The sequence below is a fragment of the Somniosus microcephalus genome, chromosome 10 (assembly GCF_052327205.1).
Source record: "Somniosus microcephalus isolate GS21.2 chromosome 10, FLI_Smic_1.0, whole genome shotgun sequence".
Classification (NCBI taxonomy): domain Eukaryota; kingdom Metazoa; phylum Chordata; class Chondrichthyes; order Squaliformes; family Somniosidae; genus Somniosus; species Somniosus microcephalus.
Window position 1 is genome coordinate 25,927,182 of NC_140996.1, and position 16,782 is coordinate 25,943,963.

A 16,782-nucleotide genomic window follows, 5' to 3' on the forward strand; every position below is an offset into this window, starting at 1 on the left:
GAGGAAAGCGAGGGGAAGAGACACCAGGCAGATTGCTGGACCTTTCACAAATTTAACCTCGACAGTCTAATTTTGGACAGCTTTTGTCCAAAGTCTGCTATGGAACATCCCAATGGATTACTTTTCAGTAAGTAGAAGTTTACTGAAAGTTAACAAATCCTAGCCTTCTACATAAAACACAGTCATCTGTGAAAGACCACCCTTTACAAATTGCGATGCTAATACTACAGCAACTATTATTCCAATACTCCATTCCCCTCCCCCGAATAAAAGCTATTTTATCATTTAGATTACTATCAATTTATTACATACCTGGAAGATTAACTATGCTTTCTTGCTCCAATGTTTCTGGGTTTATGGACATGGCGGTCATATTATGGTTATTTAAATCCCTATATAGTAAACAACCCTGTTCAAATGGACACAAGAAGGAACAATTACACCTTGGGATGCTTATCTTTTTGTCTAAAATAGCTCATTTCATTAACTACAAAGAAAAACACAAGTTACGTAACATTTTTAAGTATCTCTCACCAATGCAAACTCAGATTAAACACTACACAACTATTTATCCTAGTAAAGCTCTGTAATTAGATACATGTCTGCATATTATCAATTTATTGCTTTAAATGTAGAATCTTTTAGCACAAGATATTGCATCTTTGAAATTGCAACAACATAAAATTAAAGATCCAGAAACAGTTCTACACTACAAACTGCAAAGTACACACATTAAATGCAATGTACATTTCAATTATCAGATCCAAATGTATTCTATAAAGTGTGAATAGACATGAAAATAAATATGTTTGCAGAGATTTTTTTTTTTTTTAAATAAACAAAATAATTTCCACTCCCTCCCAGTGCCCACTGGCATTGCTTTCTCCCCTTATTAAATAGAGGGCAGGAGAATCAAAGCCACAGGATTTCTCTACAGTCACCATCAATAAAACACCATAATTGGTTGGCTGGCTGAAAGAAGTGTTCTACTTAACAGTACAGGATAGAAATGTCTTGGGGTTTTTTCCTCAATTATTACTGAATTCAGAAGGTAACAAATGAAACATAAGCACATTATTATATTGAGCTTTTTAAAAAAAACTTTTAACTTACCTGTGCAAACCCCAGCCATGATTTTCTGTCCTTTCTGTTCCTTATGCGGGAAGTAGAGTTGTACACATGGCCCTTTGAAAAATGAAATATCTCAGATATAGTAATCTTGTCTGCATTTAAATAGATAAAAAATACTACTGTACATTACATCATACATCTGAAGGAGTGCGTAAAGTACGTCCACAGCTTACAGGAAACTTTTTTTTTTTAAATCCGGCACGGACGGGACCGACGTGGTGCCGGTTCATCAAAAATTCCAGATAACCGAAAGCTATCGTAAAAGATACGGAGCTGAGAGTTCCGTATAAAGCAACAAACCCTGTTGCTTAGCAACAGGTTCAAAACAATGGCCACAAGTTGCAAGCATCTCTGTAGCTTAGCAACAGCTGCAGCCACACCCTTGCACAGCAACACATGGAGGAAGGCAAGTAATAAAAGTTACTTGAACCTACTCCTGAATTTTGCCGGTTAACCGAGATTTCCAGTTATTTAGGTGCCGGTAAATCAAAAGCTTCCTGTATTTTGTTTCTCCATAATTTGCAAAAAAAACGTTATATTTTAATAACTGACTCGCTGATCTGTCATGGCAATGCTCAAAAGCTTCTCTTTCCTTCCTTCCCCCCCTCTTTCTTCTATACATTGCCCATTCCTTACATTTGCCCTTTTTCCTCTCTCCTCCCATGGAGACCATGAGTCAAGGCTTGGGGCTCCGATCTTAGAGCCACGGAAATGATCAGAGTCTGCCCCGAGAGCAGGGCAGTGGTGTCTCCAGTCAGATTTGCTTAAGATTGTCCAGGTCACATGTTTCTCCCCCTCCAAACCCCAGCTCCATCGCAGCACGCAGCCCACCCCTCCACTACATTCTCCGGGCAGGAGAGCGCCAGCAGGAAGGTTGGAGAAATGTCAATGGGTTTACAACTTAAATTTACGACACAAGCCGCCGAGTCCACATCGACACAAACCTCCTTCTGTAGTGTAAATTATGATTCTGTGATAATACACAATGTAATGAGGAAATCATTCCCCTTTTTGATCAAGTCAATTTGTGTCCGTTCCAGAATTATTACATATATTGCTGAGTTTACAACTAACCACAATTCCAACTACAGGCATCTTTATATAGGCATCACATGGACATTGATATTTTTACTTTCTTAAATGCCCTCTGATTAAATTCCTTGCACAGTTTAAATAGGATGGCTTATTTTTATGATTATACTGAGCATATGCTCAGTATAAAAAACAGAGGCACCTACTTCCAAGTAGCGATTTTGTGGCAGCTTTTGCTCAAGTTGAATTTAATTACACCCACTTAAAATAACTGAATTATGCTAGACGAATGAAAAAAGTACTCTTCCTAAACCCTTGCACCTTGCTAAATCTCTCTCCACTTTCAAAAGCTTAATCGTAACCCTCTCAGACCACATCTTCGGTCCCCGCTCCTAAATTCCCCAGCTCCCTCTATAAAGCGCCCAGGGAATTTTCACTAGTAAAAGGTGCTATACAAGTGCATGCTGAAGCTTTATTGCTCTACGTAGTCCACTGCAGAAACCTAAAAACACTTCATTTGCACCACCTGCTACTGGCCTAGCTAGCTGACTTGCATTGGTTAATAATTCAGAATGCACAGAGCCATGAGGTTACGTCATGAAATGCATCGATTCCTGGCACTGTTGCCAGCAGAGGAGGTGAGGCAGCCAAATCAAAGCATGATTCCGCTGCGCGACACCAGAATTTTTTTCCCCCCAGATTTCATGCTGCAACCAACATAAAGCTTAGTATAATAGGGGAAAATGTTTGATCTCCCTCAACCCTTCCTTCTCCTTCATCTTACGACATTCTTTTCATTTTGTGCAGCCACAGAAGACGACAGCCGACAATGCTGCAGATGATAATCCGGCAATCCTCCTAAAATACAGTTTAAGCAGCCATATTTTCTGACTTATTTAGTGTCCCCGGCCCACCACAAAGATCTTCATCCTGCACATCAGTCTGCTAAGAATCTTATTCATTGAATGGCCGGGGAGTCCAGAACCAGGGGTCACAGTCTAAGGATAAGGGGTAAGCCATTTAGGACTGAAATGAGGAGGAATTTCTTCACCCAGAGAGTGGTGCACCTGTGGAATTCTCTGCCACAGAGGGCGGTGGAGGCCAGTTCATTAAATATATTCAAGAAGGAGTTGGATATATTTCTTATTAAGGCTAAAAGGATCAAGGGATATGGGAAGAAGGCAGGGACAGGGTACTGAATTTGGATGATCAGCCATGATCTCATTGAATGGCGGAGCAGGCTCGAGGGGCTGAATGGCCTACTCCTGCTCCTATCTTCTATGTTTCTATGAAAAGTAATTTAATAGTTGAAGGAAATTCAAACTGTACAGAGCTGCTTGAGCCTGCAAATAAACGCAGGTCACAATGAAGATTAAAAATAATTCTGTCTTGTGGTCACAGATAGCACTGGAACCTTGACGAATACTCCAAGCACTGCTCAGGGAGATGCTGAAAAATTCTGACATTTATTAGAGGTCACTGGCTCTTTCCCTATATAAAAAAGGAGAATTGTGTGTAATAGGGTGCTGCCAGAAACAGTTAGATAAAGTCAGAGGTTCCAAAAATCTGGTCCCGATTGTTGGGACCATGAAGACAGAATAATTAATAGGGCACCACCAAGCAAGGCACAGACTTCCTATAGTGTAGTACATCCTTGAATACTTTATTATGCTCCTTGCTGTGAGCCACCATCTGATCCCAAGCACTACTGCCAATTTCCAAACATGGTTTTCAGTGCACGAAAGCACTGTTATGAAGCCATATAACAAGATATTAAGTGATATGGCAGACTCTCTATGTACATTGCACTACCGCCCTGTATTATCCCATTCAAACTTTTTTTTAAAAAAAGCACCAGATCCTCAATAGTATTTTAAAATCAATACCAAACAATTAACCACACAAATAAAAAAGATTGTTCCATCCAAATCATTAAAATATGCACTAACCATCAATTGGAGTATTTATGACCAGTTATACAAATCTGCTGCTTTAACAGATAACAGAAGTCTTCTGTACTATTATATCCTAGCTGTGGCCTAAAGGATGGCCAGCTTTAAGTTCCTCGGAGTCCACATCACGGAAGACCTCCCCTGGTCCCTCAACACCTCCTCTCTGGTGAAGAAGGCCCAGCAGCGCCTATATTTCTTGAGGAGGCTGAAGGGATGTAATCTGTCACCCCTGATCCTCTCTAACTTCTACCGCTGCACTATAGAGAGCATCCTGACAAACTGTATCACGGTATGGTACGGCAGCTGTAGCTCCCATGACCGGAAAGCCCTGCAGCGGGTAGTCAAAACTGCCCAACGCATTACTGGCACCCGGCTACCGACCATAGAACATATATATCAGAAACGCTGCCTACAGAGGGCACGGTCCATCATCAAAGACCCTACCCACCCCAGCCACAGTCTGTTCGCCCTCCTACCATCTGGAAGACGCTACAGATGCATTCGCACCCATACGACCAGATTTAGGAACAGCTTCTTTCCCAGGGCTGTCATCCTACTGAACTCCACAAATAAACACTAAAGCCTGCACATCTGCCGATGCACTTTATTATGGTCATATTTATGCTAATATATATGTACAAATGTATGTTGAAATGTTTAAGTGTCCTAATCCAAATTGTACACTCTCAGGAGCCGCAAGCCTACATTTCGTTGTACTGCACTTGTGCACTAACAATGACAATAAAAGTTGATTTGATTTTTGAAATCACAGTGGAGCTCCTCCAAATAAACAGAGCCTCCAAATGTCATCTTAGCCAAATAATATTGCATAGCAGCAAGCATAAAAGTTCAGAATTACACTGGGAAAGATACACAACTAAAAACTGCATGAAAATCATCACGGAGTGGTTCCACGGAGAAGTCTTTAAAGCACAAGTCACCACTTCTATTGTGGCTCCTGGGAAGAACTAAAATCCATGACTGAATCGCAAAATACCCCAGTGTAGAAAGATCCAGACATGGTTTTGTGAATGTATAGGGCCAGCACACAAGCACCACTCAAACAAAGCTCATCCAGATAATACAAGTAGCTCGACATGCGCTGTGCAACCAGCAAGAGCAGAGTCGGCACCAATCCAGCAGTATAAATGCTGCTATCAAATAGAAAACCCTCTGGGCTGGGGTTTCATTTTGCAGAGCTGGGGTGAAGTGAGCCATGGCTGGATTTGTAGAAGAGCAGGATTTTGAAATCAATGTCCCGGTGGACAGAGAGCCAATCAAGGTAAGCCAAGATTGAAACAATAACTTGTATTTATATAGTGCCTTTAACATAGTGAAACATCCCAAGGCACTTCACAGGGGCGTTAAAATTGGACACCGAGCCACATAAGGAGATATTAGGACAGATGACCAAAAGCTTGGTCGAAGAGGTAGGTTTTAAGGAGTGTCTTAAAGGAGGAGAGAAGTGGAGAGATAGAGGGCTTTAGGGAGGGAATTCCAGAGTTTAGAGCTTAGGGAGCTGAAAGCACGGCTGCCAATGGTGGAGTGATTAAAATAGCAGATGTACAAGAGGCCAGAATTGGAGGTGCGCAGAGATATCGAAGGGTTGTAGGGCTGGAGGATGTTAGAGAGATAGGGAAAGGCACACATTATGGAAAAGAATGCAGGCAGAATTGTGTGAGGTATTGCATGGAAAACTACAAAGGGGAACATTGGACGAGTTGAGCATGGCAGTGTCAAAGGTATGTATTAGGGCTTCAGCTACACTAAATGTAATGCAAGGATAGAGGCAGACAAGATTTCTGAGATGGAAACAGGTGGCCATAGGACTGGATGTGGGGCTTGAAGCCAAGCTCAGGGTCAAGCTGCACACTGATGTTGTACATTTCTTCCAGCTTGACCATACAACCAGGGAGGGAGATGGCTAAATCAGGGGCTAAAGTAGACAGGAATAAGTCTTGGCACATCCATTATTTGATGTTATACAGGCAGCTGGCCAACACAGCAACAGTGTGATGGATGGGTATATGAAAATGGGGAAGGGCCTGAAGATGAAACCTTTGGGTACGTTTAAGGTGACTGCACGGACACAGGAGGAGCTCATACTGCAGGAGATGTGGTAGCTATGTTGTGACAGGTTGAATGGAATCATGAAAGAACAGTAATAACAGAAATAGACCATAGGGAAGAGGCGATAGAGGTGGGTGGAGCAGCTGAATAGAACAGAAGTCATAGAAAAGAAATTGCATTTACATAGCGGCTTTCACATCTTTGGGGTTTCCCAAACTGCTTCAAAGCCGATGAACTGTAGTCCTGGTTTGCACCAATTTGCGCACAGCAAAGTTCTAAAAGTGGCAATGAGATAAATGACTAGACAATCGCGTGCGGAATAAGGCAAGGACAAGAGGATAACTCCCTTACACTTCTTCAAATAATGCCACGGGATCTTTCACATCCACCTGAACAGGCAGGCTGGGCCTCGACTTAATGTTTTACCCAGAAGCTAGCATCTCAGAGAATGTAGCAATCCTTCAGTAGTGCACTGAAGTGCCAGCCAAGATGATGCGCTGAAGTACTGGGACTGGGAGTTGAACCTATAACCATTTGAGCCAGAGTTGAGAGTGCTACCACTGGGCCAAGCTGATACTCAAGGAGGAATGATAATGCAATGTTGCCAGGATATCATTGATACCTTTGACCAGGGCTGTTTATCACCTAATTACAACATATCAATGAAAATCATGTGAAATGCCTATCATATTCTTTAATGTCCCAAATGACAAACTACCATATCAGACCAGTGCATACAGATTAAAAATTAGTTAGATTTATTTATAGGTTGAATACAGAGCAGTCGGACACAGCAACAAGAACTTGCATTCATACAGTGCCTTTAACATAGTAAAATGTCCAAAAGGGCACGGCCCAGGAGCTTAAATCAGACAAAACTTTACATTGAGCCAACGGAGAAGATATTAGGACAGGTGACAGAGGTAGGTTTTAAGAAGTATTTTAAAGGGAGAGAGAGATGGAGAGGTTTAGGGAGAGAATGCTAGTGCTTAGGGCCTAGACGGCCAAAGGCACAGTGGGACAACGGGGGGGGGGGGGGGCAATGTTCAATAGGTCAAAATTGGAGAAACGCAGAGTTCTCCGAGGTTTGTAGGGCTGGAGGAGGTTAGGGATAGTGAAGGGCGAGGCCATGAAAGGATTCGAACACGAGGATGAGAATTTTAAACTCAGGATGTGGATGGACCGGAAGTCAATGCAAGACAGAGAGCACAGGGTTGATGGGTGAGCGGGACTTGGTAGAAGTTAGGACCCGGGCAGCAGAGTTTTGGATGAAGTCTAGTTTATGGCGGGTGGAAGGTGGGAGGCCAGCCTGGAGAGTGTCGGAAGAGTCGAGCCTGGAGGTTAACTAAAGCATGGATAAACAAAACTGGTCCACAAAGTGTTTGAGAAGTGACAGGACTTTTTGATGACAGTCTTTTGTAGGCTTTCATGATGTAATGCACAATATGAACATCCAGTCAGATCTGGTCATCCACAGTGTTTGTATTTCCAGTTATAACTAAAGCTGTGATTTATGCCATCAAAATCATATGCTATACCTATTTCTTTTGAGTTGACGAATGCGGAGATGTTGACGGAACCTGCACCTTGAGATGTCAGCAACAGTCAACTATCCTTTCTCTTGGGCATAATTTCATGGAGTTCACAGAATCATAACAGCACAGGAGGCCATTGGGCCCATCGAGTCTGCGCCGGCTCTTTCGAAGAGCAATCCAGATAGTCCCACTCCCCCGCTCTTTCCCCATATCCCTGCAATTTTTTCACCTTCAAATAATTATCCAACTCCCTTTGAAGGCTACTATTGAATCTGTTTCCACCGCCCTATCAGGCAGTGCATTCCAAATCCTAACCACTCGCTGCGTAAAAACATTTTTCCTCATGTTACCTCTGGTTCTTTTGCCAATCACCTTAAATCTGTGCCCTCTGGTCATCAACCCTTCAGCCATTGGAAAGTTTCACTTTATTTACTCAATCTAAACCCTTCATGATTTTAATAATCTCTATCAAATCTCCTCTTAGCCTTTTGATACTGAAAACGATTTGAAGAAAAAAAATATTGGATTTGAGAACAACCCTAGCTTCTCCAGTCTATCCACGTAACTGTAATCCTTCATCCCTGGAACCAGTCTAGTAAATATCTTCTGTACCCTCTCCAAAGCCTTCACGTCCTTCCTAAAGCATGGTGCCCAGAATTGAATATAATACTCCAGCTGGGGCCGAACTAGTGTTTTATATCGGTTTAGCATAACTTCCTGGCTTTTGTACTCCATGCCTCTAGTTATGAAGCCTAGGATCCCGTATGTTTTGTTAAGCTGTGCTGCCATCTTCAAAGATTTGTGCACAAGCACCCTGAGAGCTCTGTCCTTGCACCTTTTAAATTGTACCATTTAGCTTTTATTGTCTTTCCTCATTCTTCCTACCAAAATATAATCACCTCACACTTTTCTATGTTGAATTTCATCTGCCATCTGTCCGCCTATTCCACCAGCTGTCTTTGCCCTCTTGACGTCTAATACTATCTTCCTCACTGTTTACTACACTTCCAAGTTTTGTGTCATTTACAAATTTCAAAATTGTGTCCTGGACCCCCCAAGTCCAGGTCATTAATCTAGATCAAAAACAGCAGTGATCCTAGTACTGAACTTTGGGGAACACTGCTCCCTCCAGTCTGAAAAACAGCCAGTCACCAGAACACTTTTTTTCTATCCCTCAGCCAATTTTGTACCAATGCTGCTGCTGCCACTTTTCTCGCTCAGGCTTCAATTTTGCTAACAAGTCTATTATGTGGTACTTTATCAAAACGCCATCTGAAAGTCCACATACACAACATCAATTGCACTGCCCTCAACCACCCGCTATTACCTCATCAAAAAGCTCCAATCAAGTTAGTCAATCACGATTTGCCTTCAACAAATCCGTGCTGGCTCTCCTTTATTAGTCCGTGCTTGTCGAAGTGGCTGTTAATTTTCTTCCGGATTATTAGTTTCTAAAAGCTTCCCCACCACTGACGTTAAACCTGGCGATAACAGGCCAGTCAGTTTAACAATCTCCCCTTTTTTGAAGACGGATGTAACATTTGCAATCCTTCAGTCCTCTAGCATCACCCTTGTATTTAAGGAGGATTGGACGATTGTGGCCAGCACCTCTGCAATTTCTACCCTTACTTCCCTCAGCAACTTAGGATGCGTCCCATCCAGACCGGGTGACTTATCCACTTTAAGTACTGACAGCCTTTCCAGTACCCCTCTCTTTATCTCACCTAGTATCCCAACAACCTCCTCGTTTATCATAGCTTTGGCAAAGTCCTCTTCCTTGGTAAACACTGATGCAAAGTACTCAAGTGCCTTCTGCCTCCACCAATAGATCTTCATTTTGGTCCCTAATCAGCCCACTGCTCCTGACAACCCTTTTACTGTTATTATGCCTATAGAAGTTACCTAATGTCTCTGCATTTAGAGACAAGAAGGTAGTCTTCATAGTCTTTCAATCCATATGTTAACATTTCAATTAAGCTGTTTCAGTCACAAACCACTTTAACTTAATTTCTGAACAAAGGTATAGACACAAAGAAAACCATTTTTCACTGAATAAGCAAATAGGTCTAGCCAGTTACAAGTATTAAAACAATCTAATTGCCCCAAACAAACAGCTAGCTGCAGCAGTTATTAAATCGGGACTGAATCTATCTATCTATCTATCTATCAAATAACCTACAGAGATCTTCCCATTTTCTCACGTTTCCTCTCTGATGGTACTCGAATGAATTTACGGGCCGTAATTTGCGGCCCCAACAGGTGCGTACGAGCCCGTAAGGGCCTCAAGTTCTGGGTTTAGGTGTGCGCAAAAACCCGGAACTTGCAATCTGTCAAGAATCTTCTTGAGATCCTCCGCATCCCCGGGAAAAGGGCATCCGCAGGCGGAGAGCTGACCAGCGAATGCCCGTGAAATTCTTACGCTTGAGTTTTTAAAAAAATATTTAAAAATTTCAACAATTTATACATTTAAAAACCTGTGAAATAAGGTAAGTTTATTTTTAGCCCCTTTAAAACATGTACATTTAATTTTCAAAAAAATGTAATTTGTTTTAAATATTTAATTAAATGCCATTTTAATTAATTTTGAATATGTGGTGGTTTTTTATTTATTTATTTATTTATTTAATGAGGATAGGTATTTTTTTGGGTATTCCCATTCATACTTATGGGGTTTCCGTACATACGTAATTCCAATAAGCATGAATGGGGATCCCCTTCTGTCATTCGTTGGGCCAGCCCACGTGATCCCGGGGCGCTTGCGAACCGCGTGCGCATCTGGGATACGTGGGCCTCTACACACGTCTACACAGAGGCCTAGGAACGCGATCCAGAGGCAAAAGTAAGTCCGTAGATTTTTTGCCGGCCAGAAGCCTCTGACCACAAATTCAGGCCTATGGTTGCACTTTTCATGATTCCAATATTTTTTCTTCAAATCTTTTTCAGTAAACAACTACATGAACCAGCACAACTCAAGGTTGCATAAAAAAAATAAAAGTACAAGAATAATAACTGAATTGTTTTGATGTAATACTTCACTGCCCAATCTGAACAAGTAAAGATGACACTAGATAACTTGGGACCTTGTAAGAAGACTGCTTCAGCTCTTTAGAAATCTTGCTGATAGGGAAGATGACATCATAGAAAGGTTACAACTGCGATTTCCTCCTGGTTCCCTTCCCTTTCATGAGGGGGGTCATTGTAATGTCCACAAATCTACTCAATGGCTTGATTTTTGGTCACGATCTGCTAAATGACTAAAACCCAAGCACACACAAATCTTGAAGATGGAGATACACTACCAACAATTTGTGAAAACCCTAGAAGCTGCAATAAAGTGGAAGTTACCAATAAGCGCAGAAACCCTGTTCAGTTCTGCATCGACTACCACATTGAATAGACATTACTGAGGTTGATGGTTGCAATCCTGAAACCATGGTATGCTGCCTGGTTTTTGCTTCTTGAACAACTTGCTCATACTCCCAAAAGGTTCAGAATAAGCAAAGATTCTCACATTCTACTGGCCTTGAAACACAAAATCAACAGCAACACAGGAGTCAAAAATTCCTCCACTCATGAAGAATCAGCTTAGAAACTTCCTCTTCGATATGACTAATGCCACAATCCCTCAAAGCCAAGGTTTCTGAAGTTGCAGGACATACCCACTAATTAACCTCGCTTAATGTGCAGAATTTGAAATCTATCAAAGTGTATGCAAATTCTACAACCTTACAAAAACATTTGAAAAATTGAACTGCCTAATATTACAAGGATACAGTAGTGTAATAGTTATAGCACTGGACTGGCAACCCAGAGGTTGAATTCACTATGGGGAATTATGAAATTGAATTTGATTTAAAAATCTGGTACATTGTGGGCTGGCATCACTACAAATGAATATGGAAGTCGGTTGATGTTTCCGTCATTTAAAACCCAACTTGCTCACTAACATCCTTCAGGAAACAGAACCTGCCATCCCTACCTGGTCTGGCCTACATGCGAGTCCAACCCTACACTATGTGGCTGACTCTTAATGCCCTATGAAATAGCCTGCCAAGCCAATCAGTTGTACAAACAATTGCTATGAAGCAGGGCAACTGGGCATGGCAATACTGTGGCACTGCCATAAATTGAAGACTTGTTTCAAGAAGCAATAGGTTAAAGCAAACAGATGATGGTTAGACAAAAAGAACTGACCAAGCACTGTAACACAGCACATTTGGCTTCGCCTCAAAATCAGTCTTCTCAGATGTATTGGTCACTTTATTCATGATATGAAACAAATGTTATTTTCTAATATACACACACTAAACTTTAAAATACTCATACTGCGCAAATGTAAAAATGTTTTCTTACCCTGACTGTTCCACTGTAACCAGAACCAATTTTGTACAATCCATCTTTAGCCAACAGATATAGGAATGAGCCATCACTCTGTAGTAGGCACCAATCATCTTCATCTGTAAATATCTCCTTTAGAATCCATTTGTGCATTAAAGCTACCTTCTTTATTCCATTACTGAACCAGTCCTGTATTTGAATTTTTCCAACTAAGACTGCTTGCACACTCCTTTGGAGAGCATTTAAAATGGTTGGCACCTAAAAGCAAGTGATACTGAAATATTAAGATGGGAAAGCACACAAAAATGCTTACAATATAGAGCTATTAACTGGATAAGCAACCCTGAACACCAAGCAGCACTAGCTTCATTTGATGCAAGATATTTATTAGATAATGTATCACATGCAAATAGATACAAACAGCATACCTCACATTTGCATTGCACACCTTCAGTGTGGATAAAATGCATACTCCATGAATAATAAGGACAAGGAAATAGGCTGACCATTTGATTAGCCTAGCAAATTCTCCCAATGGCTTGTACTTTCACATACATGTAAATATCTTTTCTTTATAAAATAGGTTTTGCATTAAGCCAATAGTTCATATTTTATATCTCAAATAATTTATACCAGAACCCATCCAGCACACATCACTAAACTTCATCTCCCAAGACACCTGGAGCAATGAACACAATTAGGGAACCTACTGACCTTTTTACTACTTCACATTTTAGTCAGGAAACTGGACTAGGCTGTGTGGGGGTAGCAATGTGCATCTCCAATTTGCTTGGCTTACCTACAGTCCAAATGACAGCACTGAAAAGGGAGCCAGAGTGCTACTGCACCTAAACTTTGATAACGTTTTAATACATATTTACATTTGGCAAATTTAATTGAATTATTAGTGATGTGAAGAGAATACTTTTTTTTGCTGAATTACCCCTTCATTAAAAGCATATACGGTACAATTAAAACCCTATCCCCAGAGATCTGTGCTATTGTGCAAATAACCATTATGGATGGTTCCCATTAGTACAAAATAGCAAAAGGATCTCACATAGGATATAGTCTGCAAGTAAAATTAGTTAATGCATTGTTTTGTAGTCTGAGCATTAAAATACACATTTACAAAGCTTGATATTTGGTAAAATGAATTTAATTTGTTGTAAGTGTTATCTGTGAGTCAGGAATTCAATACAAGAGAACAGTATGGAAAGTGATTTAGCATGCCTAATTTAGAATGATTCTTGGACACTTGCCTAGTTCTTAATGCTCTACAAAGCCAATGGCTTGAACATTGATTTCATATTTGAGGAGGGTCTTTCAGCACCCCTCTCACACAAGAGAAAGCTTATTGCGTAGGCGAGCCATCACTCACCTCCAATCTCAGTCACATCCATCTTTCTCTCTTATTACGATTACAATCAGTCCTCTTCTGAACTTTCCTTTCAGCTTCCTTCTAACCTCCAAATACACCACCCTACATCTCTTCCTCCTTCCTGTGACCGCACTGCATGGAGATGAAGACTCGTCGTGCAGTCTCCTTTTTAAAAAAATTCGTATATGGGAGCCGCTGGCAAGGCCAGCATTTATTGCCCATCCCTAATTACCCTCGAGAAGGTGGTGGTGAGCCGCCTTCTTGAACCGCTGCAGTCCGTGTGGTGAAGGTACTCCCACAGGATCGGCGATACACTAAGTCAGGATGGTGTGTGACTTGGAGGTGTTCCCATGTGCCTGCTGCCCTTGTCCTTCTAGTTGGAAGAGGCCGCAGGTTTGGGAGGTGCTGCCAAAGAAGCCTTGGCGAGTTGCTGCAGTTCATCTTGCAGATGGTGCACACTGCAGCCACAGTACGCCAGTGGTGGAGGGAGTGAATGTTTAAGGTGGTGGATGGGGTGCCAATCAAGAGGGTTGCTTTGTCCTGGATGGTGTCGAGCTTCGAGTGTTGTTGGAGCTGCAAATCCCAGCAAGTGGAGAATATTCCATCACACTCCTGACTTGTGCCTTGTAGATGGTGGAAAGGCTTTGGGGAGTCAGGAGGCGAGACACACCGCAGAATACCTAGCCTCTGACCTGCTCTTGTTGCCACAGTATTTGTGTGGCTGGTCCAGTTAAGTTTCTAGTCAATGGTGACCCCCCAGGATGTTGTTGGTGGGGGATTCGGCGATGGTAATACCTCCTACTCTTAACTTCATCGTCACCAGGATCCCAAAACTTTGGAATTTACCTTGGTCAGACTTTTCTTCATCAAAACAATCTTTTAAAACCAAAGTCTGGCATCACCTAATCACAACCTCCTAACTCGCCTTACCTCGTACTTCAGCAGTGTCTTCATTATGGACCATGGCCTTTTACCTTGGTTTTGCAACAAAAAAAATCCTACATGCTACTGCTGCACTAAGTGCACTCACCAAACTGCTATCCTACCTCAAACTTCCATATTGTTAGATTCAGCCCATCAAATCATTCAATCACATCATGGCTAATCTGCACCTCAACTCCCATTTACCCACCTTACCCAACAAAAATCTATCGATCAGTCTTGAAAATTTCAATTGATGCAGCATCCATAGCCTTTTGGAGGAGAGTATGTTAAACTCTCTAGAATGATAAGTGACAACCAAAGCAAATTTAGGAAACAAAAAAATGTTCTGACCAAAATCAAGTTACCTGAATAGGTTGGCAAGCATGGCTGCCGTTACTGGTAAGAATTGCTGACACAGCCTGTAGAATCTTGCCTGTATCTCCCCAAGCAACTACCAAACTGAAGAGGCAGGCACAAGATAAAGCAGTCAGTGACTGGCTGATATGGTCTGCCATTCCAGTGCTTCTTATTGTTGTTTCTAACAATAAGTGGAAGAGAGATTCTGCGGACAAAATCACATTAAGCATCGATTAAGACTCATACTACTAGGACATGAATGGCTCAATGTATAATTTTGTGTTCTGAGTCAAATAAATATGATCAGATCTTTCACTTTCACCCATAAACGGCATCTCAGAAATATTAATGAGGGAAACCGCTTCTTCACCACCACCCACCCCCCCCCCCCCGCCTTAAATTATTTTTGAATTTACCATGGACACAGACCAGAGAGAAAGAGACAAGAAAGACACCTGCTCTCAGGCTTCCAATTAAATTGCTACAACCAGGATTAATGCAATCATAGTCCCGGAATTGTCTCTTTTCTCACCAAGTGCCCACTGTCAACATAGTATTCCCCCACGATGACACTGCGGAGACCAGGAATTCAGGGATGTTGGATGCTATAATTCACTTAACACATATACCATACTGCCATTCAGGAAAATTGAAGTGGATACCGTCTCGTATTATTGAAAGACAGTTATCTATATTTTACCCATATGGAAAATCAGAATGTAAACTTGTGAAATGTGCTATATTTATAATTTAATGCAAGTTTTAAAAAGTGGGGAAAAAATCAAAATATCCATCTTGTTTCTCAAGACCACACACGCTCTTGTGCAGCAGCAGCCATGAACAAGTCACATCACATTAAATGAAGGGTTTTACACAATGGAAAACAAAATTTACTACATTTTTTTCCAACCAGTTTGCATTTGGCATTATACAATTTTGGCGACTAATTGAAGCTTCAGTAACACTTCAAAACTCTGGTCATTTTCTTCCTTAGCACTACATGACATGCACTGAATATCACAAAAATGTACATAAAATAATCTATAGTATGGGATCACTAACTTAGCTCTACTACATTGCTTCATTCATGAAGCCTGACACTTGAACCTGCCTCAATTCTGATATGTTTAGGAAGTTCCCATTAGAACTAATCGGTGGAATCGCTCAGAATACCAGAGGATTCCATCCAACAGGATGGGAAAATAGATGTGTCTGTAAAGCACAGGGCAACACTGACAGTAACGATGGACATATTTGCTCCACTGTCCAAGATGAAATAGCCTTCATGAATACTAGGTGTGTAAGCAAAGGGGGAGAGGAGGAGATTGTTAAAATATAAATGCAATCAATAATTTCTGCTACAAATATACAGCCAACCACTCATGTGAGGGTATACATCTAGCTGTACAGAAGTTTCATCAGACAATCCAATTAGTGTTTTGCTAAATTGTTAAATTTTCAAATATCTCGATAGATCCAAAACTTAGCTTGTTATTAACCTTACCTAGAACATCAGGTGGTTCTGACTGGAGCCCTTCCGGCTGTTGCCCCTGAAGCATGTCGAGTAGAGCCTGTAAACTTCTCAGACACAGTGCAGGATGAGAGAACCTAGTCTCTTTTATAAGCTCAAATACACCACAAAGCCCAATTCCTATGATCTGTTAACACAAGAATTAATACAATTGCATACTTATGAGTAACAATGAATACATGGCAGCTGTGTTTAAGTTTCCTATGGGAGGCAAATGCAGTTACTCTTGCCACAATTCAAACTACTGTACTTACTAGTAAGTCTCTCCAGGCATTGCTCATTGCAAATCAGAAAACAGACTGTTTTACAAATACAGAAGCATTATATGATGTGATGACCAACAGGGAGCAGGGTCTCCGAGGCCATAAGGCGTAATTATTGCTACAGGTCACTTTAATGGTGGTATTGTGAAATGCCTCTTTTTTTTAAAAATGATCTCAAACAATATTTCCAGTATTAAGCTTACTGGAGAAACATAGGTGGCAGATGAGAGGATTTTTGAAAAACTCTAATTTGGAATCATTTGATTGG

At 41.2% G+C, this 16,782-nt stretch overlaps 1 protein-coding gene across 14 annotated transcripts in view; it reads right to left on the reverse strand.

The window, feature by feature from the left end:
- mycbp2 (MYC binding protein 2) overlaps nucleotides 1-16,782 on the reverse strand; it is a 230,805-nt gene that overhangs the window by 169,168 nt on the left and 44,855 nt on the right. For all 14 annotated transcript variants that reach the window (XM_085998516.1, XM_085998525.1, XM_085998512.1 and 11 more), the window contains exons 4-8: nucleotides 16,225-16,378; nucleotides 14,729-14,925; nucleotides 12,074-12,316; nucleotides 1,114-1,185; nucleotides 313-409 (exon numbers count right to left, since the gene is read on the reverse strand). In XM_085998516.1, coding sequence (XP_085854642.1) covers nucleotides 313-409; nucleotides 1,114-1,185; nucleotides 12,074-12,316; nucleotides 14,729-14,925; nucleotides 16,225-16,378 — 763 coding nt within the window. The remainder of the gene's footprint in view (nucleotides 1-312; nucleotides 410-1,113; nucleotides 1,186-12,073; nucleotides 12,317-14,728; nucleotides 14,926-16,224; nucleotides 16,379-16,782) is intronic.